The sequence below is a fragment of the Fusarium phalaenopsidis genome (genome assembly GCF_050370095.1).
Source record: "Fusarium phalaenopsidis strain FUZ10S chromosome Unknown contig_32276, whole genome shotgun sequence".
NCBI classification, from domain to species: domain Eukaryota; kingdom Fungi; phylum Ascomycota; class Sordariomycetes; order Hypocreales; family Nectriaceae; genus Fusarium; species Fusarium phalaenopsidis.
Genome location: NW_028145418.1, coordinates 592,878 through 620,206, shown reverse-complemented (window position 1 = coordinate 620,206; position 27,329 = coordinate 592,878). Strand labels below are relative to the sequence as shown.

General features: G+C 50.5%; 10 protein-coding genes across 10 annotated transcripts; 3 read left to right on the top strand and 7 right to left on the bottom strand.

Annotated features, from left to right (window-relative positions):
* Positions 1–19: 19 nt before the first annotated feature.
* LRP88_00487 (cytochrome P450) lies at positions 20–1,761 on the bottom strand (the record flags this gene model as incomplete). The annotated part of the gene is made up of 4 exons (XM_083237196.1): positions 20–55; positions 105–1,353; positions 1,407–1,557; positions 1,605–1,761. The coding sequence occupies 4 exons, from the start codon at positions 1,759–1,761 to the stop codon at positions 20–22; spliced, it is 1,593 nt and encodes a 530-aa protein (XP_083107087.1).
* A 675-nt stretch (positions 1,762–2,436) lies between these two features.
* Positions 2,437–3,558, bottom strand: LRP88_00486 (uncharacterized protein; the record flags this gene model as incomplete). Its single annotated transcript, XM_083237195.1, has 4 exons — positions 2,437–3,094; positions 3,147–3,153; positions 3,242–3,266; positions 3,319–3,558. The coding sequence occupies 4 exons, from the start codon at positions 3,556–3,558 to the stop codon at positions 2,437–2,439; spliced, it is 930 nt and encodes a 309-aa protein (XP_083107086.1).
* Positions 3,559–5,726: 2,168 nt separating this feature from the next.
* On the bottom strand, positions 5,727–7,089 carry LRP88_00485 (uncharacterized protein; the record flags this gene model as incomplete). The annotated part of the gene is made up of 3 exons (XM_083237194.1): positions 5,727–6,477; positions 6,527–6,902; positions 6,954–7,089. The coding sequence occupies 3 exons, from the start codon at positions 7,087–7,089 to the stop codon at positions 5,727–5,729; spliced, it is 1,263 nt and encodes a 420-aa protein (XP_083107085.1).
* A 968-nt stretch (positions 7,090–8,057) lies between these two features.
* LRP88_00484 (uncharacterized protein) lies at positions 8,058–9,825 on the bottom strand (the record flags this gene model as incomplete). The annotated part of the gene is made up of 5 exons (XM_083237193.1): positions 8,058–8,470; positions 8,526–8,861; positions 8,911–9,465; positions 9,515–9,634; positions 9,795–9,825. The coding sequence occupies 5 exons, from the start codon at positions 9,823–9,825 to the stop codon at positions 8,058–8,060; spliced, it is 1,455 nt and encodes a 484-aa protein (XP_083107084.1).
* An 861-nt stretch (positions 9,826–10,686) lies between these two features.
* Positions 10,687–12,779, top strand: LRP88_00483 (Pyoverdine/dityrosine biosynthesis protein-domain-containing protein; the record flags this gene model as incomplete). The annotated part of the gene is made up of 4 exons (XM_083237192.1): positions 10,687–11,119; positions 11,170–11,518; positions 11,595–12,254; positions 12,308–12,779. The coding sequence occupies 4 exons, from the start codon at positions 10,687–10,689 to the stop codon at positions 12,777–12,779; spliced, it is 1,914 nt and encodes a 637-aa protein (XP_083107083.1).
* A 1,000-nt stretch (positions 12,780–13,779) lies between these two features.
* Positions 13,780–14,860, bottom strand: LRP88_00482 (uncharacterized protein; the record flags this gene model as incomplete). Its single annotated transcript, XM_083237191.1, has 3 exons — positions 13,780–13,800; positions 13,857–14,400; positions 14,451–14,860. 3 exons carry the CDS (start codon positions 14,858–14,860, stop codon positions 13,780–13,782), a joined length of 975 nt encoding a protein of 324 aa, XP_083107082.1.
* Positions 14,861–16,196: 1,336 nt separating this feature from the next.
* Positions 16,197–16,915, top strand: LRP88_00481 (uncharacterized protein; the record flags this gene model as incomplete). Its single annotated transcript, XM_083237190.1, has 4 exons — positions 16,197–16,236; positions 16,346–16,620; positions 16,674–16,748; positions 16,808–16,915. The coding sequence occupies 4 exons, from the start codon at positions 16,197–16,199 to the stop codon at positions 16,913–16,915; spliced, it is 498 nt and encodes a 165-aa protein (XP_083107081.1).
* A 331-nt stretch (positions 16,916–17,246) lies between these two features.
* On the bottom strand, positions 17,247–19,447 carry LRP88_00480 (glycosyltransferase; the record flags this gene model as incomplete). Its single annotated transcript, XM_083237189.1, has 3 exons — positions 17,247–17,686; positions 17,735–18,807; positions 18,861–19,447. The coding sequence occupies 3 exons, from the start codon at positions 19,445–19,447 to the stop codon at positions 17,247–17,249; spliced, it is 2,100 nt and encodes a 699-aa protein (XP_083107080.1).
* A 2,244-nt stretch (positions 19,448–21,691) lies between these two features.
* On the top strand, positions 21,692–24,806 carry LRP88_00479 (uncharacterized protein; the record flags this gene model as incomplete). Its single annotated transcript, XM_083237188.1, has 5 exons — positions 21,692–22,028; positions 22,109–22,544; positions 23,546–23,808; positions 23,856–24,741; positions 24,791–24,806. The coding sequence occupies 5 exons, from the start codon at positions 21,692–21,694 to the stop codon at positions 24,804–24,806; spliced, it is 1,938 nt and encodes a 645-aa protein (XP_083107079.1).
* A 185-nt stretch (positions 24,807–24,991) lies between these two features.
* Positions 24,992–26,527, bottom strand: LRP88_00478 (uncharacterized protein; the record flags this gene model as incomplete). Its single annotated transcript, XM_083237187.1, has 1 exon — positions 24,992–26,527. One exon carries the CDS (start codon positions 26,525–26,527, stop codon positions 24,992–24,994), a length of 1,536 nt encoding a protein of 511 aa, XP_083107078.1.
* Between the last annotated feature and the right edge of the window lie 802 nt (positions 26,528–27,329).

The following is a 27,329-nucleotide window of genomic DNA, read 5'->3' as shown; positions in this document are numbered from 1 at the left end:
AACCAACGTTGCGTCGAACCTATTCACGTCTCTTAAACACCAACTGGCATTCATCCTAGTCATGGATTAGCACCCCGCTCAGAATATCTCGGAAAACAACATACCATGGGAAACAGCGTCGCAAAAACTCGAATCTCCTCCGACCGATCCGTCGCATGATGCTCCCACTCAAGCTCCAAAGCCGCCTTACCAATCATAGCAGCCATCGTCAACGGCACATACTTCCTCGCCAGACAATCATGCGGCCCAGCACCAAACACGAGCCAGTTTTTGGTCTTTTGCTCAGCATCCCCCGTGATCCACCTATCCGGGTCAAACGTCTCGGGGTCCGGATACGCCTTTGCGTCGTGGAGGGCTGGGTAGCATGACGGGACGATCATGGAGCCTTTGGGGACGGTGTAGTTGGGTGTCACCGGGAAGGATCTTGTGGCGAGGTAGGGGATGAAGATTACTGGTGGTCGCCAACGGAGGAGTTCTTTGACGACGGCGTTGGTGTATGTCATTGATTCGAACATGGAGAGCTCGAATGGTCGGTTTCTGTCGCCGCCTCGGATGGCGAGGTTTTCTTCTCGGAGACGGTCGAGGACGTCGGGTCGTTGAGCGAGGACTTGGAAAAGCCAAGTAGTAGCGCTGCTCGAGGCATCCTGCGAAGCGAACAAGAACGTGAACATAGTGCTGCCAATCTCCTCATTTGTAAACTCGCGGATCAGGTTCGTCGGTTTCTCGATTCCAGTCTCTCCAGCGGCGATCCTCTCATTGTATTTCTTGGACTCCATCATGTGAAGAACCCATTGATCCACGATGCATGTTGGTTTGCCGCCAGCGGCCATGTTTGCCTTGCATGCTGCTGCGCACTTGGCGAACTCGGCCAGGACAGCTTGTGCAGTGCGCTTCCCCTTCCAACACTTGGTGAAGGGGACGTAGATCGAAAGAGGGACATTGACGAGCTCGAGGGCGGCGGTGACGAGGTAAAAGTCGTCAGCGATCCTTTGAACGGCGTCTTGCGAGATGTAGTCGCCAAAGAAAGTTCGGCACGAGAGGGCGCAGTTGATCTCTCTGAAGAGACGCATGAATGCTGTAGGCTTGCCTCCATGGGCCTCACTCTCAGCCACAAATTTGTCAAAGTAGTCGCCATAGACCTTTTCCTGGACGGGTAGGTAGGAGCCAAGAGCCTTGTTGGAGAAGAGACCGTTGAGACCCCTACGGTATTCGGTATGCGCCTTGCCCATGAGAAAGACCCAAGCATTGGCTCCCATGATCTCAGTCGCCATCGGAACGAGGCATGGTTTGGCGTACGTCGGGGACTTGAAGACTTTGTGCGCGATGTCTCGGTCGGAGGCTAAGACGACGAACCTGTACGGCGCGGAGTCAGCGCTGGGCAGATCCTGGAACGAGTTCGGACCAACTTGTGGAAGACTGATACGCAGCTGAGAGGTCCACTAGCCCATTGGGCGAGGTAGGCGTCGAACTTGGGGTAGAGCGCCTGCACGAAAGGTCCCATGAAGGGGATCTTGAACCTTGGGCCAGCGATCGAACCCTTTCGGATAAGGTATGCAACTACAGACGTGAGCAGTTTGCCGTCACTGTAGACTCAGGCAGCATACCTTGATCATAGGTCATCAAGAGGAGCAAGATGGTGAAGAAGATCTGCCAGTTGCTGCAATTGGCGAGATAACCTGTCAAGACGCCATTGCTTGGGACTGGAGTTGCAGGGAGAGTCCCATTGCGCAGCATGCCGCTGTCCTGTATGTCCATGATCATGATGAAGGTCGCTCTAGGAGTTGAGAGCTTGATTAATCCAGACAACGAGCCGGCAACAAGACCTTTAAGTACTAAATGCCCGAAGGTCGACCGCTGACTGATTCAACTCGCCCTGCTTTATCATCCATCCAAGGCGGCGGACCTTTGAAACGAGCCGAATCCGAATACAAGACAAACCCTCAGCTCTAACTGGCCAGATCTCAAGCCAAGTCGATCCCCCGAGAGAATCTCCGTAACTCTGGTAGATTCACAGTGTCTCCCACAGGGATTTCTATCAACCCTGAAGATCCGACAAGACCTGCCATGACCATTTGCGTACTAGACTCCGAACCAGAGTGTGGGGAACACATTTTCTCATCATGCTATGACCACGATAAAGACAAACGGGCAATTCCGGGGAATGAAGAAAAAGGAGATCTGTAAAATCTGCTGATGCCATCGAAATAAGCTGAGGCCAACCTCTCGGTCAGTCGCCAAATCCGAAGCTTGGTGTTGGTCCGGTTATAACGGTTATTCTTATTGCCGGTCAACGGTTGCGGAGTCTAGTCCTATTTAGTTCTAGTCTCCGAAACAAGCTTGAATCCGAATACGGGCGCCAACTCTGTTTTTGCGTCAACACGGTTTCTGCCAAACGATTGAAGGGACAGAGGGAGAGTGGAATTGTTTGGTATTGCGTCATGTCAACATGTCCTTCCAGCGCTGCTGAAATATTACCCCTCGTGGTGTTTCCATCCATAATACCCTCTTGAAGTGTACAAGTACATGCTCCCAAGTCTGGATCTTGAGAGATGTCGCGGCTAGATAAGCCTGTTCCGTAAACCATTTGCTGTTGATAGGGTCAATTGAAGACACCATTCCCACAGAAAAGATCCAGAGTTTTAGTGACTCATCGACGTTGCTTCCCACCAGAATCTCGAGATAACTTCGAAATTGTTGCATGATGGTCATGACCAAGCCAATGTGTGAATAATATGTCGTTCCATGGATCGCGAGCATGTAGAGCGCCAAGGCGTACCGAAGACATTCCGAGGCGGCCGACTGTTGCAAATTTTGCGTGGAGAGTGGCGGTAGGAGGAGCAACTTGTGCACCACGAAGCAAGTGAGGTCGTGCAGCTCAGTGCCTGATAAGCTTGATGCTTCTTGTGATATGCTGCGAAGACGTGTCAAAATGTCGATCACGGCAGGGTCAATATCTAGGTCGTCGATGACCTCACTCGGCGACTCAAAACCCGGTGATGCAAGAAGCCACTGCAACGTCGGGCACACTCCATCTCCAATCCCTAGATCATCTTGAATAGGAAATTGAGGTGCGCCTGTAACAAGCATTGATACCCTACCGGCATATTAGCAAGCGTCCGCCTCTGAAATGTGCATTCTTACCAAGCAACCATCCTCGCCGTTAGTGGACTTGATTGCCGCACATGGCTTATCCCGCCTCTGACTCCGACTATGCGTTTAACCCCGTCAATATGGGTCCTACTAGCTTCGACATTTCCTTTTCCGTGCTATCCGCAGACGTATAAGTAGAGGGGAGACCTGCTATGTGCGAGTTCTTACCTCAATCGCAGCCAAGGTAACCACAGAGTTCAACGTGTCATTCTGAAAAGCGAGTGAAGAATTCTCAATCTTCTGTCGTATTAGGGACACAGAATCAACCATGAGAAGTTCAGAGATTGGAAATCCCTTGTGCGCCCTCAATTCCTCGTCTAGACATGCTGTCTGTATTGATACGTGAAACAGGGCTGGGTCGGCGAGGGCCAGCGGCCACCATGATACGATGAAGGGATTCGATATCATGCTGAGATCCAGTGGGTAATATTGAAAGGCAATATTAGAGAGAACTAATCAAGTCAGCTTTCAGACGTAAAAACGTACGTGGTGGCATACAATGGTGTATCAGGCGTTGAACGTGTATCCGGGAGAGTCGGGTAGGCGGATACGAATCAAATGGATCAAAAGACGTGTCTACAGAGTTCAATAGCTTCACCGAGCCATCCTGAACCTTTCTAGACATCTTGACATCCCTTTGAGCAATGCAAGTAACCTTGCTCGCCTTGTTGATCATGGTTCTGCCATGCCCCGGACCCTCCGGCGCCTGCAAAGTCAAGGGTTCATTCGCGTAAACGCAAGAAACCCTCCTCTTGATGCATCTCGAGCACCTCGGGGTCCGAAGGTCGCAGCTGTGCTTTGCCTTTGCGCAGGCGTTGCAGGATCTGCGGAGAGTGGTGCGCATAGTTGAGGGTGTAGGAGAAGGCCGTGTGTCTTGTCAGCGGCAAGAATGAGCTGAGATGCTGGGCATGGACATTTATAACGCTGGTGAGTCGGGTGGGGCCGTGGATTATCTAACCTGATTCAGTTGGGAAGTGGGCTACCCTACATTCCTGGGATTTTCAGTGTCGCGTGGACATTGAGAATGCGCGAGCTTGAAAGCAAAGATAGTGGAATTAAGTAAGACCATAAGACACAATGAATGGGTTTACTTCCTTTATATGTTGGTTGACGTGTGGTGTGATCTTCTACTCCCACGCGCGTTCTCCGGCTGTTTCCTATCTAATCCGATCCCTGCAAAACTTATGCCTGCCAGGTGGACAAGAATCACATGAATACATATCAATGACCATTCGTGTCATCCATGTCTGTTCTCACATTTATAAACCTATGTGTATGGCATTTATTAAGTATCGGGATGTTGCTCTCATTGAGTACCGCAATCCAGGAAGTTACTCCCAACTCTCAGTTGATCCCAGCGGGAGAACGATGATGGACCAGTGAGGAGATTCAGACAGCTCACAGAAATAAGCCAAATCGTTGTTTGCGCCTGCTGTGGGTTGAAACGAATCTCCTTGCCATAGCCCCTGACGCTTTCTACCTAGGTATCTTAAGATAGGTAGGTAGCTATGTGGAGGGAAATAGACCAGTCGACTAACAAAAACGGGAAGATTAAAGAAACCTCAGTACATGTGTAGATAATAATCAGGGAGATCTGGGCATATTTCATCATCTTGACCATATTCCACTTAAAAATCAAGAGGATACGTATCTAGCACTTCGATGGATGAAGAGGTATACATGTCTATTAACGCTGGTGTGTTCAGCTGGGTAGCAATGATTCCAAGCGTATTATCCAACACTAGGCGCTGCCACATGAATGGTTGCCATTAAATAGTTCAATAAGGACTCAATATATCAAAAATCATAAAATTCTTCTCAGCCAGTAGCATAACTCTTCCCTTGACAATGAAAGACACAAGCAAGGGTTAGAAACGCAACGCTGGAAGCGCAAGTACAGTCTGGCAACCAGTAATAGCAGGTTGATTTTCTATACTAAATTTCTTCATCCTATCGACGCACGCCCATCTGGGAAATGAAATCACCGGTATTATTAACTTAAGCACTTACCGCATTTCTCTTCTGATGAAGCTTCTATCTATTCGTTCAGTTATCCCATTAAGGGCTGGGCTTCAACTATGACAAAGAATATACTATCAGTAAGTCATAGCATCATATCTCCATGCTTACGTAGTGTCTTCTTTCTTTTAGTCTTTTCTATTGCATGCAATAGAAGACATATTGAAGCTACGAAGTATATCCAACATAGCAGTAGAGAACAGTGACTGATATGATATTCCCACGGGACTTTATGCCACATAGAAGAGTTGAAAATGCTAATGATCATGCAATGATATTGGCCTGGCGTTTTAGGATAAGACAACTAGCGAGGATTAATACACAAGTGATGGCATGGCGCACTGAATATGCTCAACAATGAGTAGAAGGCCAATAGTAGCACATAGAAACATGGTGCTATTGATAAGCAAGGAGGGCTTGAATTGCTATATTATGATGTTTAATCTTATAACCTCGGCGAAAGAGATCACCAAGTATATGAGGCAAGAACGTAATTCAGTCAAGATAGTAGACAAGGCGTGGTAGTGGAAGCGCAGTTTAAGATTCGCATATCTTCTCTATATTCTCAAGGTCCCCCTTCCCTTGAAGAGTCGGCTTGTCAAGATCAGGCCTCCTCCGACCAAGATAGTCAAGCCGGCCCAAATCCAAGCGCCGTTATACCCCTTTGCCCTGCGCAACGCTCCGGCAACTGGGGGACCAAACAACAGCGCAAAAGACATGACAGAAAATGCCATGCCAAACCTCGTCCCAATCATCCTGGGATCACTCGCTAATCTCACAAAGATGGTAGGCTGCAATGCGAAGAACGACCCCGTGAAGAAGCCGTGAACAAGGACCGTGACGAGTAGTCGAGGAAGAGAAGTGGCCGACATGAGGCATAAGCTCGTGATGCCCAATGCCACGGCAGTAGCAATGATCATGTTCATTGGCCCAATTCTCTGAGCTAGGAGGGCGGGAAAGATGCGCCCAAAGATCGAACTGCTGTTGAGAATGGCGAGCAGATAGAGGGCTAGCTTGGGCGAGACGATATCCTGACCGAGGGCATAGGGCTGGATGTACACGAACGGCGTGTACATGCCTAGGAATACCGAGAAACAGCCAGCTACGAAGAGCAGATATGGCCAGTCAGTGAAGGCGGTTCTGTCAACAAGTGAACGTCGTTGGCGTGGCTCTTTGGTAGCGCCTCTGGGTCGAAGGACGATATTCGCGAAACCCAGCATGACAAGGAGAAGCAAAGCAACTGCGCGCACAGCCCATGGCAGAGTGGTTCGCGCGTGAATCTCTCGGACCATAATCGGCAGCAAGACACTAAAACAACATTAATGGCTGCGCAAGGCTCCCAAGATGATCTACTCACCCGCCTAGGCCGCTTCCACACGCAGCGACTCCATTGGCAAGAGGTAGCTTGGTGGTGAACCAGAGCGAGGTGATGGCCACGCTCAGAATCGAGAGACAACCAGCTCCAATACCAATCATCAAGCCTTGCGTGAGAATATACTGCCAGTATCGATTGCACAGACTTTGCAGAACTGTGCCAACGACAATGAAGAAGGATCCCACGGCGAGAAGATGACGGAAATAGCCTGCATCGTAGATCGGTCCCATTACGAAACCTGAAAATACCATGAGAAAGGTCTGGAGTGATCCAATGACCGAAATCTGGAATGGCGTGCGGCTTGAAAGTTCGTCATTTTCGTAGATGGTCTGAAAGGATCCAAAGCTGGCTATGAGACCTGTTCAATGGTCAGTATTTCTCTATGGTCGGGACTTATATGGATGCATACCCCAAGTGCAAAAATAAAGACAAAATGAACCTGCAACTTGCAGCCAAGCCAGGAGGCCTCCATCTGGAATGACCGTCGACGTGGACGCATCATTAACCGACGGGGCCTCATCTGACGCCTCTTTAGAAGAAGCCATGGCAAACAAGTAGTGGATGCACAGGCTCAATATTTGAAGCTGTACGACGAGACCAATAAAAGAGGGCTAGCACAGACTAATAATCGAACCTCGAACGACGCACCAAGTGGGCGCAGTCAATGCCGATGCCCCATTTTACCAAGCTTTTCTCTCATGCGTGGATTACATTATCGCGTCCCACAAGGCCGCGCGCGCTTCCTTTGTCATCACGGACATATTTCCGCTCGGGATAAGAGGGTAAAGGGCTTGGCAGGGCGCCTAGTGGAAGGAATGAAACCCAATCTCAGGAGATCGGGGCGAATAGGACGACATGGGATATCGGAGAATTAAGAAACGGTCAAGGCCCAGGTTCATTGCCGGAACATCACACCACGAGGTTCCACTTGGCTTCAAACATGGGGTTTTTGAAGAAACCTGCCCAGTGTCATGGACAAGGACCATGACGTTTTAGCAGCTGAAGCCGACCTTCCTGATACGATCCTAGGCCCTAGTTTCGCCGAATTACCTACAAGTGGTGCTATATCCGGTTGTAACACGCAGGTACTACAGTTGCATTAGTGTTCAGGGAATAGGCAAGCCCTGCGAAGCCGAGTGGGATTAAGAAGCCGAATTCCAGAAGCCGAGCTTGGAAGGTGATTGTAGAAGGGACTTTGGTCTTTCACAGGAACCAGGAACCGCAATACTTTTACAATGTGACGTCTTATCTTCAACTGACACGTCGTAATCTGTGCCGTGTGACAGCTGAAGCTGAAACTTTGTCACAGCAAAGATATCCTGGACATCACGGCTGACAGCTGCTGAATCTTGCAAGTCAAAAACGTCAACAACCACAATCAATCTCTCACTCTTGTTTATGGTCGTTCATGCGGCTATTCTAGGAAGGTGGGCGTAAACTCAATTTTTAGATTCGGTACAAGTTACTAATTTACACAAAGACCCCTGATCTGATAAGATGCAGATCCCCCAATTCAAGACTGAGCCAGGATGTTGTTCAAGTATACCCTCCAGCCATCGTCATCGACGCTTTGACTGACGTATCCAATATACATGTCTGGTCTTACAACCACCGCCAATGGCTTGCTTGCATCGGCCCAATCCGCCGAGAATACAATCTCCCCCTTAGCCAGCTCATGATGTCCATTGGTGACTCCCCGAGGCAGTACCGTAAAGACAGAAACCTGGTCGTTACCGGGTGCATCCTTGAGATGCTGTCCAATGGACAACACCAAGAACTTCCCATACGAAACACTGGAGTACACTCTAGTCTCGTCAGAGCCGGTGGCCAAGACCATGTCAGGGCAGCGATCGCCTGGTCTCCAGATCCCCTGCTCCTCCCCACTGATGAGCGGAGTAGGAAACTCGTTATAGCTGACACCCATGCCTGCATCCCCTGTTAGCGGACTCCCCGAAAGTCTAATCGAGCCTTGCACACTGACCTGTTATGAAACCAGCATTCCGTTCAATCGTAGACACATATTTCTTGGCCTCGTGGACCGTGTCTCGAACTAGTTTAGCTGCGACGCCGATGACTTGCTCGGCTGTAGATCTTCGCTCAATGTCGTAGCTCTGGACGACCTTTTCAAGCGCATTCTCAGCCAAAAGGGAAGGTTGGACAAGGAGTCTGAGACGCCAGGCTAGAGCGAATGCATCGGCAGCACCCGTATTCAGGCCTTGGCCGCCGTTGACGGAATGGACGTGGGCAGCATCGCCAGCAAGGAAGATGCGGCCATTGCCATCCTTGGAGACAAAGGATCCGGCGATCCTCTCCTTGACTAGAAAGCGTTAACTGAAGATCGGCACGATGTCACCTAATGCGCTTACTGGTAAAGGTGCTGAACCATTCAGTCTTCTTGAAGTCGACCCTGTAGGGAGCCAGATGCTCCTTGATCGAAGCTTCAGCGAGAGGCTGAGTGACCTCGCCCTTGAGAAGAACGTAGAAACGCGACATGCCACGCTCACGAGGGATCCAAGCCACTCGAGATTGACCGTCCAGTTCAAAGGTGATAATCTCAGGGCAGGTAGGGAAGTCGGTATCGAGGAAAGTGTCGAGAACAGCCCAGACCATCTCAGGCTTTGTGCCAGTGAAGCTGATGCCCAGAGTGTTCCTCACAAAGGATCTCGCACCATCGGCACCAACAGCGTACTTGCTCTGGATCTTGCGACCTGAGCTTGTCGTGACTTCAACAAAGTCATCGGTCTCTGTGATGTCGGTGACGTGCTCGTTGTAAGCAACGACACCATCAAGTCGCTTGTTCATGACCTGTTCAACAACAGGCTGACCGATCATGAGGAAGTTCTTGTGAAGGGCATTCTGGATGCCCACCCACCATTCGTTCTGGCGGGACTTGAAGTCTCCGTCCTTGAAGGTAGAGCTTGCTGCACGAAGGTCAGCAGAGGATTTCAATGCCAGTATGTGAATGCTTACTGTTGCACTTGAGGCCATCTGGGAGGAGCTCATCAAGAATGCCAGCGACTTCAAAGTACTGTTGAGTGCGAGCATTCAAGGCATCAGCTCGACCAAGCTCAAGCGTAGATGGCTTTTCGTCTGGACACTCGTCAATATGTCACTAACAGCACAATTCTCTTGTCACTTACCCAGCACTCGGACCGAAACACCCAGAGGATTCAGGAGAAGGGCAATGAAGAGGCCAGTAGGACCACCTGATGTTGTTAGCGTAGTTCATAAAAAAAGCAAAGAAACTCACCTCCAACAATGGTGACATCAACTTGTTCCATGATTGCAAGAACACAAAGACGAGAATAACGAGAATAACAGATAATACAGAGTAAAGTGTCTACTCTTTGAAAAAATCCAGCCAGACTCGTACAACTTGTATGATATCCAAACGTCGGAAATACTCGCCCATTCTCGTCACCCAAAACAAGCCCATGAACCCATGCCCCTGACCACGCAAGGGACTTCCTCGGCAGAGCCCCCACCCACCGGCCGGAGCCGATTCCTCCTGCGGGTCGGGCCTTGTAAGCAGAACCGGCAGTACCCCCTGGATCTAAGATGGGATGACCGGTGGGATAGCCGAGCGCGCGGCGCCGATCCACCGCGGTGGGATACACTCCGCCACCGGCTTTTTAGCTTGGGATGATTTGCATCAAAGCGCCGTGACGACGCAAGCCCTTGTTCCGCATACCTTGTTTCAATAATTCTGCTTGCCTCGCCAAGGAATCAAGCGCCTCAGGGGATTACGCAACGGCCTTCTAGTTCTGGCCTCACTCCGGCGGTGCATCAGGTTGAATTTCCAATTTGGTAATGCTTATGCAAAAACAAGAGTTTGCCGAAGAATTTTCGGTGACGTTTTGAACATCAGATTAGATCTTTCGATTCTTGAATGTTCAGGGGGGTTAAACCGCCTCGGAATCTCGGAGCAATTCCAGACTTGGATACACCTATCGTGTGTGTGTTGTTATCCTCGGTCTTTACAGACAGGGGAGGGGATAAAATTTTTGCCTTCAAGGCATTTATTGCCATATCTTTCCCGTCGGATTTGAACTCAAATAGTAGTAGCTTCAACAGCACTTCTTCCATTCTTCTGTACTTTGTTTCTCCATCACTCTTCAAGTTCATTTGCAGCGCTCTTCACAATGGCTGTAGCCGATGTCACTTCATATCCCCCCGTCCAGCCAAGCTTCCTCCATGATGTGGCCGTGGACAGCATGAAGCCTTTGGCTTCTGCCGTCGACACCTCGGCTCTCGAGACTTCTTCAAAGATTCTCGACATCATTGGAAGATATCGTCTGAACAAGGGAGAAAACATCTACGCCAGTGCTGATCAGTCTGTCCTCAAGTTCATCGCCCTCATCTACACACATGTCAAGGCTCAGCAGGCCGTGCCGCTGTGCCTCCCCGCGTTTCCCTTCAAATCACCAAACTCGACTTCCAAGGTCCTTGGAAAGCTGCCTGATAAGGCGGAAGAGTTTGCTTTGAGCCACTTGAATGGCATGTGTCAAGCAATTGCAGGCATTTATCCTCCTGGTGCAAAGCTGACCATTATCTCCGATGGTCTTGTGTACAATGGTGTGTTATCTCACTGTTTCACTCTTCATCCAAATCATTAACACTGCTAGACCTTCTTGGTGTTCCTGACAAGGATGTCTGGAACTATGGAGAGACACTCAGAGCTCTCGCCGCCTCCAAGGGCTTCGCTCACATCTCCTTTGCCCGTCTCCGAGATCTCGTCGACATTGATCTACCAAAGGAGCTTGATGAGATGACTTATGTCGCCAATGCTTCCAACTTCCGTCGTGCCCTTCTAAACACATTCAGCAAGCCCGGTTGGACCTGGGATGAGGTCCGCCAGGCTGAGGATGCATGCATGACGTATCGTGGCTACATCAAGTTCCTTCAGACTGACTTGGAGACTGTGTATCCTATTGGAGAGGACCGCACCAAGTCTCGGTATAAGAGGGGAACTGAGTACATTGCCAAGCAGATGATGGCTCGAGGAGATGTAGGTGCCTAAGAATGCCTATGAGACAAGAGACTAACACAGCCAGGCCTTCGCCAACGCGGTCCGTCAAAAGTATCCTGACCATGTTCGCCTATCCATTCACCCATCCACTGGCGCTGTCAAGCTGTCCATCAGCTTGCTTCCCACTGACAGCATCTACACCACGCCATGGCACAGCACCTTGGTCCTCAAGCTGGACGGAACTATTGAGACTGGAATGCGATCTCAGTTTGAGAACAACGACAACCTAGAACTGATCTACGAGAACGGTCGCCCAAGCTACTACCGCGAAAAGTGTCCTCTTCTCAACTGGGCTGAAGAAAAGGGCGGCATCGTCGTTGACCCCATCTACCCAGCTGGCCTGACAATCCGTCCTGCCAACGGACCTGGATCCTTGACCATCGACGACATTGACACAAAGAAAGTCCGTGCTCTTTCAGAGATCAACTCTCCAGTTATCCTGCGCGGATTCGTCAAGAAGCCTGATCGTGAGCGATTCATCAACCTCAGCCACCAGTTTGGAACACCGCTGCCATGGAAGTTTGGCTTGTTGCTCGAGGTGAAGGATCGAGGACTGGAGACGCGAGGTCTTAACAATGTGCTTTCGGCGGAGCCTATGCCCATGCACTATGATGGGCTGTTCAAGACAGTGAAGCAGGTCGATGAGAGTGGCAAGGAGATTTTGGTCTCTACACCACCACAGTATGTTTTTCCCATCCGGCTTGTCACTTTTATCACTAACATTTGGGCTCTAGATTCCAGCTCTTTGAGGGTGCAACAGCATCTCCACGAGACACAGGATTCACCATCTTTGCCTCGTCAACCCTATTCTTCAAGTACCTTCCCAAGTGGCTCAAGGTCGATGAGCTATCCAAGCTCACATGGAGCGTGTCGACTTCTTCCTTCGACCAAACCGTCTTGAAGGGCCTGCCCCTAGTCATCCCACACCCAACCACTGAGAAGCCCTGTCTGCGCTACCACGAGCCATGGCCCCAGAGCAGGACTCAATTCGACGCCACGGACGTTACCATTGAAGGCCAAGAACCTGGTGAGAGCGCATCGATCTGCGCCGCTATCGATGCAACCCTCTACGATCGTAGAGTAGCGTACTATCACGCCTGGGACAAGGGAGACATTGTCGTCAGTGATAATGTTCTAATGATGCACACGAGGAGCGATTTCACTGCGGGCATTGATCGAGAGCTTTGGAGAATTCACTTTGATTAGATCACCGGCAGGTAATCTCAGCACCAGGACAAGAGTCACTGGGTCAACAATGATGGAGTTAGTTTCAATTGGCGAATTGTACATTCAAGTTCATGTTAGAAATATGGAAGGATATATATACACCCCAGTTCCCCTTGTGAGTGATCTCCACAAGTGTCCTATGCCGCCAAACTGTCCAGTATTTTCGTCAAAATGCTCTTTGGCTTGGGCTTTTCCCTCCTTGGCATCGACAGGTACATTCTGAGGGGTGTAACAAGGATGTAATTATAGATTCTGAGGCCCGAGATGTCCCGTTTGTTTGCCCATGCCTCGTAGAGGAACTCTTGATGTTGATACCCAGAGTCCCGCTCTGAGATTTCGCTCGCCTCGTCGGGCATTTCGATAATCATTCCGGTCCCAAGAAGGGCGCGTAGTGAGTAATACCACCCGGCTTGTGCGCGTATCATCTCGGCGCCAGACACATAAAATCGGGAATCGCTACGGTAGGCTGTCAGGATGACTTGAATGGGGGCCCTTACCCGGCAGCCTGGATAGAGAACAGCACGTGTCGTGTACTAATAGCTCGAATCAGTTTGATTCCGTATAGATTGTCTTATTTGAACTTGAGCGCACCTCAAAAATCTCGGCTTGGATGTTCCCCGCCATGACCGGCTCCTTCTCTGCCCTGGGAGTGCTGAGGATGCCCATTCTGTACAGTGATTCCCGCACGAGGGGGTCTATCTCATCCAGACTTGTGTCACATTTGACATGAACCAGTATCTGCCTCCATAGGTATTCTGGAGGGGACGAATAGTCCTTAGACAGCGGCGTACATGTTTCAAGATGACAGATGGACGAGCAGAGAAACGACCACCGCTTGTTGAAGGATGATAAATCTTCTGAAGGGTAGATCGAAAAGGATAGGATGATCCTGATGTGCCGCAGTGGTTCGAAGCCTTCAAGACGAAATGTGATGTCGAGTTTTGCAAATTCTTCAGGAGAACAAGTTATGGTCGAATGCCTACGGTGGGTAAATTCTCGGCTGATACCCCAAGGACCGTTAGCGGGGTGGAGCTGGTTGAGAAATTCTTCACACACTGGGATCTCGTAGCCAGAAATCCCCTGGTGTGCGATGGTTGCATTTTTGTCTGCCTCCTCGTCATAGCTTTCGTGCCGTTGAGAAAAATAATCTTCCCTCGGCCCGTGACCCTCATCGACAAGTGTTGGGAAAGATGTGTCGCTGGTGGCCTCTGAGTCCCGGTAAGGATTCTGAATACCATTGGAGATGCCTGATTCCACGCGTGAGCTTTGCTGGGATGAACTTGACATGGAGTGGTAGGGCCAGGAATCCTGTTGAAGGAGAGCCGCGGGACGTCCCTCTGGGCCCTCGTCAAACGACAGTGCTTTTGAGCTATTTGCATCGGTGTCACTAAGCGCTGCATCACGGGCCTGCTCAGTGTAAGTTGTCATGTCCTCAAAGAACCTCTGTAGGATGAAGTTGTTTGGCGCAGCGGCGGCATCTCGTGGGAGTCGAGCCTGCAGTCGAGCAATCTCTTCCAGGATCTGGGCCGTATCCTCTCGTATGGCAGCTGTATCATGACGAAGTTCTGTCGTGTCGTTTTTGATCTCTTTGGTCAGGTGGCTACGCTGCACTTAACATTGTGAATCAGTTGGAGGCATTCACGTACTTACAGGGCCAGCATATCCAGGGCAATCTCCAGTGCTGTCTTGTGGGCTTCCAGACTTGAGCGCAGCTTGTTGATGTCGCCCTGGCCGTTGATCGCCCATGCCACTCGGGTCTTTAGCCGATCTTGTCCATACCTCGTGATGCATGTCTGAATTTCAGCCACGACCAAGTTACAGTTGCCGAGAATAGCCGTAACATGCTGGTTCAGAGTCTGCGGGAACGGCTTGCTATCATCAGACGCGTCTTCTTTAATGAGCTCAAGAATGGTCTGCAAAGACAGAAGCTCGCGTGAGATGCTATCCAGATCGCCACGAGCCTCTCGACACGTCCGAACAAACGAGTGGATCTTGATAGAGAGGCCGCCGATGGCTGTTATCAAGCCGGCGCAGCCACTCGCGATGGATAGAGGGTCCATCAGGGCGTTGGCATTTCGTCGTCCCGTGATTGAAGCGGGGAAGATGAGATCAGGCTGCGCATTTTCAGCTCTTTGCGTGAAGGAGACTTTGGCGTTTGTGAGCGAAGCTCATTGGTAGCTTTGATGTGAGGCTGAATGGCGGCGTTCAGTAGCGGAGATGAGATGGACAGGGTTTCATTGGATAATAGCCTTATCGATAAGGCCCGACCTTCCGGGGTGGGTTAAAATTGCAGTGAACCTACCCCCGAGGGTCAGCACTGAAGCCTCCGCCCCCCATTGGCCCGGCCTGATGGTGGCTTCTCCTGTACTTGCTAGTGTCGTCAATGCAAAAGCAAATGATCGCTGCCCATCGAGTCTAGGTATCTGTTCTCTTACTAGCAGCCTAGGCTGGATGGCTGAGTTGAAACGCGTCCACGAATGGGTGCCAAGACCACTGGCTCAGTGAGCTTTGAGCTAGCTGGCATTCTAAAGGGAAGCAGTCGCTTGTGAGGGGTTAATAATGCAGTGAAAAAAAAAAGGATTGGCTCATCCATTTGAGATGGACACGACCCTGGTTTTTGGCGTCTGTCCCGCCCAGGTGGCGCCGACCACCCCCTAGAATTCGGCTGGCAGCAGATCAGGGCACTCATTATCATCAAGTATAGGATTGCTAATCTGAGCAGACGACAGCCGTTGCCACACGGCCGTAAAAAACGCCACCATTTGCAACACGTTGACGGCAATCTTGGGCATGCGTTCCTGTACCTAGCGCTTAAGCTTACCCCAGCTCCGAGAAACTGCTGACCGGCCCGTCTGCCGAAGGTCCGGGGCGGAGGACGGGGTAATCTGCCGGGAGGGATCCACCCGGGCGGAGAAGTTGCGCGTAGGCTTACCGTGATTGAAGCACACCGAAGACTCACGCCATTTCTCGGTGATATGAGAGATTTGGAGTCTGATGTGCCGAAAGATATGCTTACTAAGACTGTTAGCGGTGTATTGCCCATACTGATGATATTGCTGATCAAAGAGCCAAGACTCTTCACTATGAGACATTGTTTGGTGGAAAGTCATGTGACCGGCCTTCGTCGTAAAACTCCGTGATTGTCCGTGGCTGCTATCTCGTCATCCCCGATTAGCGGCATCGCGTCTACTCCGTACTCCGTGCCAATACCTCCAGGACAAACTGCTCGCTCCAACTCGATCAAACAGCATGATTAAATCACTCTTTTCTGGGATTCAATGCAGTTCTTGTATGAGATCGCATCAACCATGATCTCTACTCTCACCACAAATGCATGGCTTGCCTCTGGGGCGTGTGGACCCCGGAACTGCATCCGCCATCTCCTCGATGCCGGGCATGCACCCGAGATCTTCCCCACACCCCGAGAATGCACCGAGTTGACCGATGTATACTTGGAGCTGCTATATTAGACGGGTAGCTCTGTCTACTCGACATCTGCTGTAGTCAGTCTAACCATGATCCATCAGACTTACAACAGGAGTAAGACACCTCCCATCACACCAAGTTCACCACTAACTCTCCAGTGTCTGCAAACCTCGTCCCCCTCACCATCGTTAAGGGCGCTGGCCACGAGTTCATCCCCCTTCCCCAGGGTGAGAACGCCACCACTGCCGACTTTCACTCGATCCGAACCAAGACGACCGACTCTCCCACCCACCTGACCTCGGGCTTTTACAAGATTGTCGCTGGCAAGGCACGACCTGCTCACTATACCTTTGAGGAGACCAAGTATATCCTCAGCGGTCAGATTGACATTCTGGTATGTCAGAGCTACAGAAGTCGTTCTTGACACTCATACTGACCACGTCAAAGGACGAGGCCACCGGCATCACCCACCACCTTGTCCCTGGTGACTTTGCCTTCTTCCACGTCGGCTCCAAGGTCCAGGTATGTCCCTATACACACAATATCTCTCTATATATATGTCACTAACATTACACGCCTAGTTCTCCACCAAGTCCCAGGGCCTCGCCTTCTACGCCGTGACTCGACCCGTCCGAACTCCCCACCCCAACCTACAGGGTCGCGAGGAGAGCACCAAGTCCCGCCTGTAAAACAACAAAAGCGTGTCTGTCTTCGATAACAATGAGTAAATAGTAATGACCAACAGTGGATGCGATCCGCATTATGCCAAGTGACCAGGTCACGGCAAACAACATCAACTTGACTCGTCCAATTCATTGTTTCTGCTTGTGCTTGATGCCAATGACAGTCCTATTTTTTCTCATTCCTGTTTTATTTTAAAAGAATTCGACAACTCGTATTTGACGACACGGTTCTGCTACAAAAAATTCGAATGCTTCATCTCCAAGTTCATTGGGCCCTGACTTAAAGTAATAAGTGTGCTGCTGACTCGCCAGTCTTAGTGATAGACTCTCGACAGCTTCACTTCGCCAGACTCGACCCGTTCACTTTCCCCCAGGACTGCACCACTTGGCCATGCAGCTCAGCGGGTACAAGTCCCATCTCTTGACGGCCCTGCCTCATTCTCGCATTGTACACTGTATCCTCCTTGGGGCGATAGCCCAACGACTTTTCAATCCTTCTGTCGATCAGCCTCAAGGTGAAGGCTAGAAATCCAATGGGCACATTGGCTGTGGCAATAGTGAACCTGACAGGTGACAGGAGCAGCGTCATGAAAGTATTTCTCCAGGGATTGATCTCTTCGATTGGCGCCAGAAGCAGCAATGAGAGCATCTCGGGATAAGAGTAGGCCCAGAGGTTGCTGTCAAACTGTTGACGATGTACACCGCCGAGCTTGAAGGTGAGATATTCTGCAAGGTTATAAACTCCGTAAGAAGCTTGATATAGAAAACCGACAGGTGCTGGGTACTGATTAGCAGAGTCATTCACGATAAATATTGATTACTCACCTCCAGCAACATGAACCACCCGCTTCAGCAGTCCCACGGCTCCTTGGGTAGTTCCCAGGCCTTGTAATGCCTTGAAAAGAGACAAAACTCGGCCCCCGAACAGCACGACTCCCCCAATAATTCCCGAGATGGGATCTCCGGGGGCTTTGAGATCAGGCAATTCGACGTATCGTATCAAGCTCAAGTCTGTCTGCTCGATCAGGCCATCGGTAACAAGAATGCTCGCAGCCATCGCCGACAGTTTAGAGCCAGACGGCTTGTGTTTCCATATCGCTACACGGTCAGGCAGCAGATCGCAATGTCCCTCTGCGTACGTCTTTTGAAAAGTGCTCAAAGCAGATCTGCCAAACTTGAATTGGCCCGGCTCTTCTTTGGATATCTTGTCTGCCATTGACTTGACACTTTGTCCAATCTCAGGTGACAACGCCTCTTGAACTCTTGTGGCGACCAGATCCGAGGTGATACCTTGGAGAGGAATCGGCTCTGGACTACACCCGGCTTGGAACACCCGGTGAGACCAAAAGGGCTGATCTCCAGCAATGGGAATCATAATAATAGGCTTTCCCAGCTTGAGTGCCTGTGAAAAGGTTCCGGCTCCCATGTGGATTACAACGGCTGCGACCCTAGGGAATAGCCAGTGGTGTGGTATCTCGTCGACGATGAAGATGTCACCCCTCTGAAATAAGCTAGAATCTATGCCACACCATCCCTTTGCAAAGATGATGCGCCGTCCAGATTTGGCGATGCCATCAAAGACAGCTTGGAGAACTTGTTCCGTGTTTGGAAATGACATGCTCCCAAAGCCGACATAGATTGGCTCGTCTCCGCTCTCAAGCCACTTGGTCAGCTCAGTGGGTGGAGTGTACGGTTCTGGGTCTGAAAACACAAAGCCAGTGGTGTCAATCTCATCACCCCAGTCGGCAGGGCCTGGGAGAAGATGGGGAGACCAAAGGTTGGTGCAAGGAAGTCGAAAACGGAAGAATTGGCTGGTCCACCAAATAGGCGAGAAAGCCTCAAGGCCCATGGTATCAACACGAAGTCGGTTGAAACCAGAATTCAGCATGAGAAGAAAACTAGATGCAAACAGTCAGCGGAGACTCCATTCTAGATAACTTCAGTTTCTTACGCCAAGTCCTTCAACCACCACGAGAGCACATTCCTGACAACCGAGTCACTTGTCGCAGAGCTCTCCGCTTGTGAATGTGGCAGGTACTTTGAGTATATTCGAGGATTATTCGCCTGAAGATGAATAGGAATACCCATCCTGGCGGCAGCAGAGCTGTGGACAAAGGTCGTCATAGTCGCAATGATGGCATCCGCAACAAACGGCTCCGGCTCCGTCCCCTCAGGTATCCCAGCAGGATCATCGATACAAGCCCCCCAGAATCTCTGACCCATCTCGAAAAATTCATCCTGAATCTGGGGCAATAGCTTACGCATTCCTGCTGCGCCAAGACTTCTGCGGAAGATCATCTCCCTCGGGTCGGCTCGTCCCAAAGAGTAGAACTCGATGCCGGCAGCCTGGACCAGGGGGCGATGGCGCTCGTGAGTGACATATCTTACGCGATGGCCGTGATGAAACTGCAAGACTTTGGCGATTTCTAAAGTTGGTTCGAGGTCGCCGCGGCTGCCAAACCCCATGATGACAATGTTGAGTTTGGGCATGTTGGCGGGGGCGTCCCCACCTGAGGGCTCAGGGTGTGGGCTCCCCATCGTTGGCATTGGTTTTGCTCGTGAGTAATCCTTAAAGGCGATGAATAGCCACGCTGAACTGGACCTCTTTATTAACTGACGACAATTCAAAGTCGGGGCCCGCGGACGAAGTTGAGTCGAAACACGTCTGGGGTTGATGTCTCCGTCAGCACTAGCTCGATTGGGAAGATTCCACGGACGACGTGTTACAGTCGCTAACAGGATCGAGCAAACCAGCCACTCAGAAACCAAGGATTGTATAATAGGAATCCAGAGGAATGGATCGCTTCGTTGTTAAAACATGGCTCTTTGCAAAGTTGGCCGTACGTTGCTTGAATAGGCAAGTTTAGTACGGCTTGTTGGACAACCTACAGATTGCACTTGAAAAAACGCAGCAGGGATATTTCTAGACAAACGACGACGTGCAGGAAGCATATCATTTCATAATAATCTATCCTGTTCTACTCTCGTATTCAAGCGTTAAAGCCCCCGAGATCAGATAATCGTGATATCGCCCTTCACGGAATTCTCAAACAACTGAGCCATGACATCTTGTGGTCCCCAAACGTCAAAACACGCAAGCCTCTCATGTTTCTCAGGCTCTGTTTCGGGCTCCGTCAACACAAAGTATGAAGACCAATGAATGAGAACTGGAAATTGCCCAAACTCCTCCTTAATCTCATCCGGCGGCGAGAGAGCAGAAGATGTGTTTTCTACGTCGTCCTTGGCTTTCCGTTCAATCCGCCGTGGTGGACTATCATGGCTCCCTTGACAGGCATTAGGTGGTCTATTATTAAGTTGGCTGTATATAGGAAAGACAGCAAGTCAAGGCTAGCAGTTAGCAGAATCTTATCTTAAATTCTCGCCAAGAATGGAGTCTGCTTGCACATAAAGTCGAACTGGTGGGTGGTTAGAGACGCAGGTTCCTGGACGGAGTATGGTCCAATGGTGTTCCGTGATTGAAGAGAGGGGTGCATAAGTCGAGAGCCTTCTGTGACCCCAGCCCACACTCACTCTGCTTTTGAGGGCATCACTAGCCTTTGATCATCATTTTTGAGTCCTTCTTTTCTAACTCGATTCTTTTTGACCCTTTTTCAAAAGGACACGTCTTCAATCATCTGCCCTCAGTCGCTCTTGCTTTACCCTGGCCACTATCATCTCGAGCCCAACGCCATCGCCAAGACACGGCATACTAGCGTCAGGTTGTGCGACTGCCGTTGCCAGGGCGTGCGTACCTAGGTAGCAGGTACAGGCGGATACACACTCATCTCGACACACCAACGGCTTGTAGGGAGTGGCTAACAAACGCCTGCAACGGCTGAGGCGTGGGCTCGTGGCAGTAGACCCTCCCGAGCGGATGGCCAAGTGTCTCCCAGACACACTCAAGCCAAGCTCTTGCGTCAAATTAATTACTGCTGGTTCACAACCGAGGAGCCGACGGATAGATGAAGGTTTTGTTTCAGATCGATTCGAGACTCGCAATTCTTTCGGCGGGTTCCCGTGTTGTCTCTATCATCGCTACCAATCCTTCTTCCACCAACTTCATCCACACTCCATGTAGACGCCACAGCCGGCTATCAACGTATTGTACCCCCATTCAATCCCTCAAATTCACATTGACCGCTGTTTGAGTAGTCAAACCTGTTTAATGTCATCTGTCACTTCCCCGGGGAGGCATCCGACGTTGCGGGCGACCGTTTGATTGAGCCAATAGATGGCTACCTCCGTCAACGGTCGGCTCTGGGACACTGCATTTGGGTAAAAAGATTTCTGATATTTCGTCAAACGAATCCGACGTGTTTCTCAGCAGCGCGGAAGATACTGCGTTGCCGCTTACCGTGGCAGTCGTTGCGTTTGATGCCGTTGGCCTGATGGGCCTATTGTTCAGGTGACGGCGTTTGAAGTCAATGAACGCAGACAATAAAATTTTGAATGATCTTGAGTGACTGTGAATAAACTTGGTAATTGTTTCAATTGCCGACCGCACTCGGCACCTCAGCATAACCTCGCTCCATTGTCCTTCAATCGCAAAGCAACTCTGGCAATCACTCTCGAGGCTGTACAAACGTGGGCGAGTCTTTATTCATTCTTGTGATTGTCATCTCGGCCCCATCAAACGCAGCCTTCAAGTTCAATCTTATCGATTACCGTACCCGGGGATCTTGCGTGAGCATGAAGCTCTCAGCGCCCTCATCACCAACCTGGTATGGGAAAGCCGACCACGAGAACTCGGGGGCTACGGAAGTGGAACCCGGATATCTCAAGATGCTCAAAGCAATGGAGCAAGATTCGCCCAACGGCCCTTGTGGCTCCATCACCATCGGAGACCTGATGCGACAGACATGTGGCGACTCACTTCTGCGCACATGCGTTGTCAGCATGTCGCTGTATGCGCCCCTCATCAAGAACAGTCCCGAAGCCGAGTCTGGTCCAGCCAAAGCGATCGTCACTTCCATCGCGAATACTGCTACTGACTACGCTTGGGGGCGCATCACCGATGATCTCAATCAAAGAGGTTACAAGATGACAGTCGAGCAGCTATCTCTTCGAATCCATGAGTCTCCCGATCCAACAGGTCCTGTGCCGATGCTGCAAAGCTATGGTCTTCCGCGCGCCAGGGTGCTACTTGGACACGACTGTTAGTAGTCCGACCTCGTGTTGACACTGACTAACAGATTCCAGGCTACCTTCAAGATATCGAACACACTTGCGCCGACTCTGGACTCTGCACGTCCGTCTACGGCTACATAGCTGATACCACCAAAGAACCCGGGGCGCAGAACTTCGCCATCGAAAAGGTCACGGTTGAGTCGTTCTTTGATCTCGATGATAACAACGATCTGGATAAGACCTACGCAGCCGCAGGCAAAATCGACCATTTCCAGGCCAAGGATTGGACTCTGCAGTATCGCCGAGAGATTAGAACTCACATGGAGACTTCGATCAGAGGACACAACGAAAAGGTTGCGGTGTGGCTTGGGAAACAGCTTCAGCTCCGTCTCAACCAGGGAGAGGGTGTGGAGGACTTGGTTCCAGGAGAGGACTTTGGTCAGTACTTTGTCGATGTTGATATGGACCTCGACAAGTTTCTTATGGGAGCGATGGATCAGACTCGGGAGTCTTTCACGGCACATGGGTGGGAGATTCAGCCTATGAGGCAAGGGAATGGGTTATAACTTGGGAGTTTATGGGGGCAAATAGTCGGCGCAAAAGCATCAAGGAGGTCTACTTCGTTTTAGAAAGTGGGATAATAACATGGGATAGTCTCCGATCGGAGGTCTACAAGCCAATAGGGCTCTCACCTTCCAGTGATGCAAGGCGATAAAAGGATGACGATGCCTCCAGATTGTATAGGTGATGCCGATTTCCCGTCCGCAGGTCGGACAAAAGCCGACTATTCCCATATCGAGTTCAAAATGCTGATAGTTGAACCAATCACTGCCCACGCCGATCGTTGCGCCATCCTCTGATGCAACCGCCGGAGGTGTTCGTGATTACGGTGGGGAATGGTGAATACACTCACGAGATATACTCGACATATTTAATAGAATCTATCCGTATTGTACCAAATGGCGCCAAGGAAATACTCCGTTGCAATCTATTGGCCTGTCAAGAAACATGGCGCAACCACAGAAAAGCATCGCTCGGACTTCGTCGAGGGAGGTCCAAGTCGATACACCAAAGTTGCCGGATCGCTATGCAGATGAGAGCTACAAGTTGTTCTCCCAAGTGAAGGTCGATCCTCCAACGCCAGAGGAAGCTCAAAGAATCCGGAATAAGTGTATTCGCTGGATTCTGCCCTTCTTGTGTGTCGGTTATCACCTTATGTATGTGGACAAGCAGACTGTGAGTGCCGTCCTCTCTTCCATGCTCACCCTCACAACCTGACTTGACATGTAGCTTGGAAGCTCTGCGATTCTTGGTATTCTTGAAGATGGCCATTTGAACGCTACTCAGTATAACTGGCTATCTTCAATATTTTACCTGGGATATCTGTTGGCAGAATGGCCACAGAATTTGGCCATTCAGAGATTTCCTGTCGCGCGATGGCTGGCGATTAACCTGACCGTTTGGTACGTCAACTCCCCTCTCTCATCGCTGCCTCTAACAAGCTTCCAGGGGATGCATATTGTTGCTTCATATCCCATGCAACAACTTTGCTTCCTTCTTCGTTGTCCGCTTCTTTCTCGGTGTCGCCGAAGCAAGCATCGTGCCATCGTTCCTCGTCATTCTATCCATGTTCTTCACATACGATGAACAAGCAGTATTGATGCCAATTATGTGGGCTATTGGAAACTCGAGCCCCATCACCTCGGGACTGCTCTCGTATGGCGTCCTCTTTATCGATACCGGCAGTTTCGCCCCATGGAGATGGTTCATGGGTAAGTCTCCCAGCCAACACATAAATCTTTTCTAATGCATTCTCCAGTCATCACCGGCACCTTGACCGTCATATACGGTGTCTCCGTGTGGATTTTCTTCCCTGGAAGCCCCATCACAGCCCATTTTCTCACCCCCGAGGAACGAGCACAAGCTATTCTTCGAATTGAGTCAAACCATTCCGGAATCGAGCAGAAGCACTTCAAAAAGTACCAATTCATCGAAGCCATCAAAGACCCCAAGACTTGGCTATTCTTCCTTCATGCATGGTCTCAGGAGATGGCCAACGGTTTGACTAATCAATATTCGCTCATCATCAAGTCGTTTGGCTTTACGACTCTTCAGACGACGCTTCTGGGGTGCATTAATGGTGTTACTGCACTTGTGTCTCTTGGTGCAGCTGCTTGGATCTTGGCAAAGACACATAATTGTCGGGCTTGGGTGTCTGCGGTGGCATACATTCCTCCCATTGTTTCCTGCATCATGCTACTAACACTTCCCTGGGGCAACCGCTGGGGTCTACTGACAGCTATTTGGATACGTGCGACTGGCGGAATTCCCTATGCTGTTGTTATGATCTGGGCCGCCAATTGTTCCGCTGGACACACCAAGAAGACTGCAGTCATTGCCCTGTACCACGTTGGTTACGGTCTGGGCAACATCCTTTCCCCTCAGTTATTCCAGCCACAATACGCGCCTCGATACCTCGTGACCTGGGGTGTCATCCTCGGCGTGGCCTGTATTCTCCCGACTTGCATTGTCCTCTACCTAAGATGGTATCTGGCAAGGGAAAACAAGAGACGAGATGAAATCGACCGCCAAGGTCTGATTAGAGAGGTTGGTGTTATTGAGCATGTGGATGAGAGCGGGCAGACAACGGAAGAAGTGGTGAACACCAGGCAGCTGGACCTGACAGATCGAGAAAACCTTGCCTTGTAAGTCACAACCAACGAGAGTCGCTGAACAGTACTAACATGTGAACAGCCGATATGTCCTGTAAAGCTCAGGTCTGGCGACGTGCTTCAAACTACCTTGGGTGTTTCGGCTATGAATAGGTACTGGCTCCTCAGAGCACACTCTACAGTCATGATAGACACAACAACTTTGCAGAGAAACGCCTTACACGGCCCCAACTTGCATTACAGCTTGTTCTGACAGACTCTCCCGGCCAAAGCGCACCTAGCCTCACAAAGAACCTTGGGCCAAGACCCTTACATTGACCATCGACATGAGCCGCTCATACGCGGCTTCGTCTCTGGTTCTCGTATCACCCTCAGAAACATCCCCTGGACTTTGGACCTGCAAAGCTGGTTTCCAACCTGAATGACCGTGAAACATGTTTATGTTGAGCCTGGCATATTTCAGCCGCTTTTCCTTGTCTGTGCATATCTTGGACGCAAAGTCTTGATGCTTTCTGTCATCGTAGCGACGGGACATTACATGCGAGTAAGCCTCTTCTTGAGCAAGTTGATGGATGAGCTTGGAAGTATCCCGACCCTCGGGGCCCTCGCCCATGCAAAACACCCTCAACCCGTTCATGGACTCTGCCCATCGGGAAAGGACATTGTACCATCGAAGGTGATACTCACGGACCCCAAGGCCAGGCTCAGGCCCAGTGAAAGTCTCAGTGACGGACTCATCAATATCTCCATCGTCAAAGGGACGTCGACGCCAGGCCCTCACAATGATGGGGCATTTGACAAGATATAGCTCTTGTAGTCCGCCATTCTCCTGGCCTACCGAGGCGACCCAGTCAACCTGCCACGCTTGACCAAAGACGTAATTTCCGAGAGCGAGAACCTTGAGTCTCGGGAGCGATGATTCACCGAGTTGTCGAAAGTCGACTTTAGGGTATAGACCCCAGTATTCGCCATAGACGAGCGAAAGTGTCTGCAGATTTTCGGCGATGCTGGGGAACATCCACGTCTCGGGCAACGTCTGGAGCATACCATTTTCTAACAGTGATTGGGCCCTATCACGATCGGGACGACCGCCGGAAGTAATCAAGAGTTTGAGGTTGACGAGATTTGGTAGAGACAACGTCTTTTTCAACCCTCCCGAATCCTCAGCGAGATAATCTTTATAAGGTGAGAGGTTGGAAATGGTAAGCTCTTGGAGTGGCATGACGTGGCCCAGTGGGATCTCCTTGTCATCGGCATACTGGAGAGGCTGTGCGTCGCTGAAATATCGATGGAACCGTACCCTTTCATCAATCTTGGCTTGTATCTCTGGTGTCCACATGCCCATGACACAGTAGCATATCGTTTCCATGACCCTGTATCGGAAAAGCCCTGAATGTTCAATATCGTAAGCCACCGGGGCGTAGTAAGAAACTCCCAATAATTCGTGAAAGCGGACATGAAGTGCAGTGGCGTTGGTGAAGCAGCGCAAATAGGGTAGGGCGTTGGCAAAAGGCCAGGATATATGCCAGGGTCCGTTTGGGTCTTGATCGTCACCGTGATCTCCCCAGGTCTTTACCGTGACCTCTCGTACGAGATGACGAAGCTTGGGATTCTTGGCGATGAGAATGAATCTCTGGGCTGAGTCGGCACAGGCCTTTAGGCGTAGGCTTTTGTACACCCAGGATAAGCCAATAGCGCTCAGCTTGGTAGACACAAGCCGCAGTCGGTGTAGTGTCGGCTTTGGTAGGTATCGGCATATCTCGCTCCAAACCTCTGGAGGTAGGTCGTCCCAGGCGTAGATTCCGGGAGTTGATGACATGTTGAGGATATCGCGGTGAAGCTGTTGATGATGTGCAAGGTTGAAATGCCGCTTTTTGTGCTTACGGCGCTGCGCCCACTCAGCCACTCTAACGGACGATGACGATTGGCTGCTCAGAATGACTTGAAACGCGTTTTGCTTATGATGGGACTTAGAGCCCAACTACCCATTTCATGCTTATCGCTCACGATACAGTGGCATAACAACCGGGCGGACGCCAAGACTTGCTGACATTGATGCTGCACAAAGGCTTTCAACGTATAAGGCTGAGCTGTCTACTTAAGATATCACTCAACAAACCTGAAGAAAGGCCTGTGGATGGGTCAGTGGCTGACTATTCCAAGTCTGCTGGGGAGGCGTTTGCGCAGGTCGGCAGGATGATGGTGCAGGCTGAAGGCGACAGTGCCTTGGAGAACTGGCTGACTGGGGAAGCGGATGACTTGGAAGCACTTAAGATGCTCTCCTGTATACGACCATCGCGGGTAGAGGATACAGCGAATCAAACGGTCGGGCATAGCTGAGAGAAAGAGAACCCGTACCGGTAGCCACTATCTGCACTTGTGCGAAATTATTGCGGAACTGAATGCGACAGACTTTTGCAGCTCATTGCCATCTATCGAAGAAATCTGCGGCAACGACGAGGGTCTTTGCGAAGAAGGCAAAGACTGTAGGCAGCTAAACTGGTCTGATAAAAATAACTTTCTGGGCAGGCTATTGGTTTGTTTGAATAACCGGACTTTGTTCTGAACGACGGGGGGCTCCCTTGGACTGGCGTCTAATGAGACAAAGGTCAACGATGAGG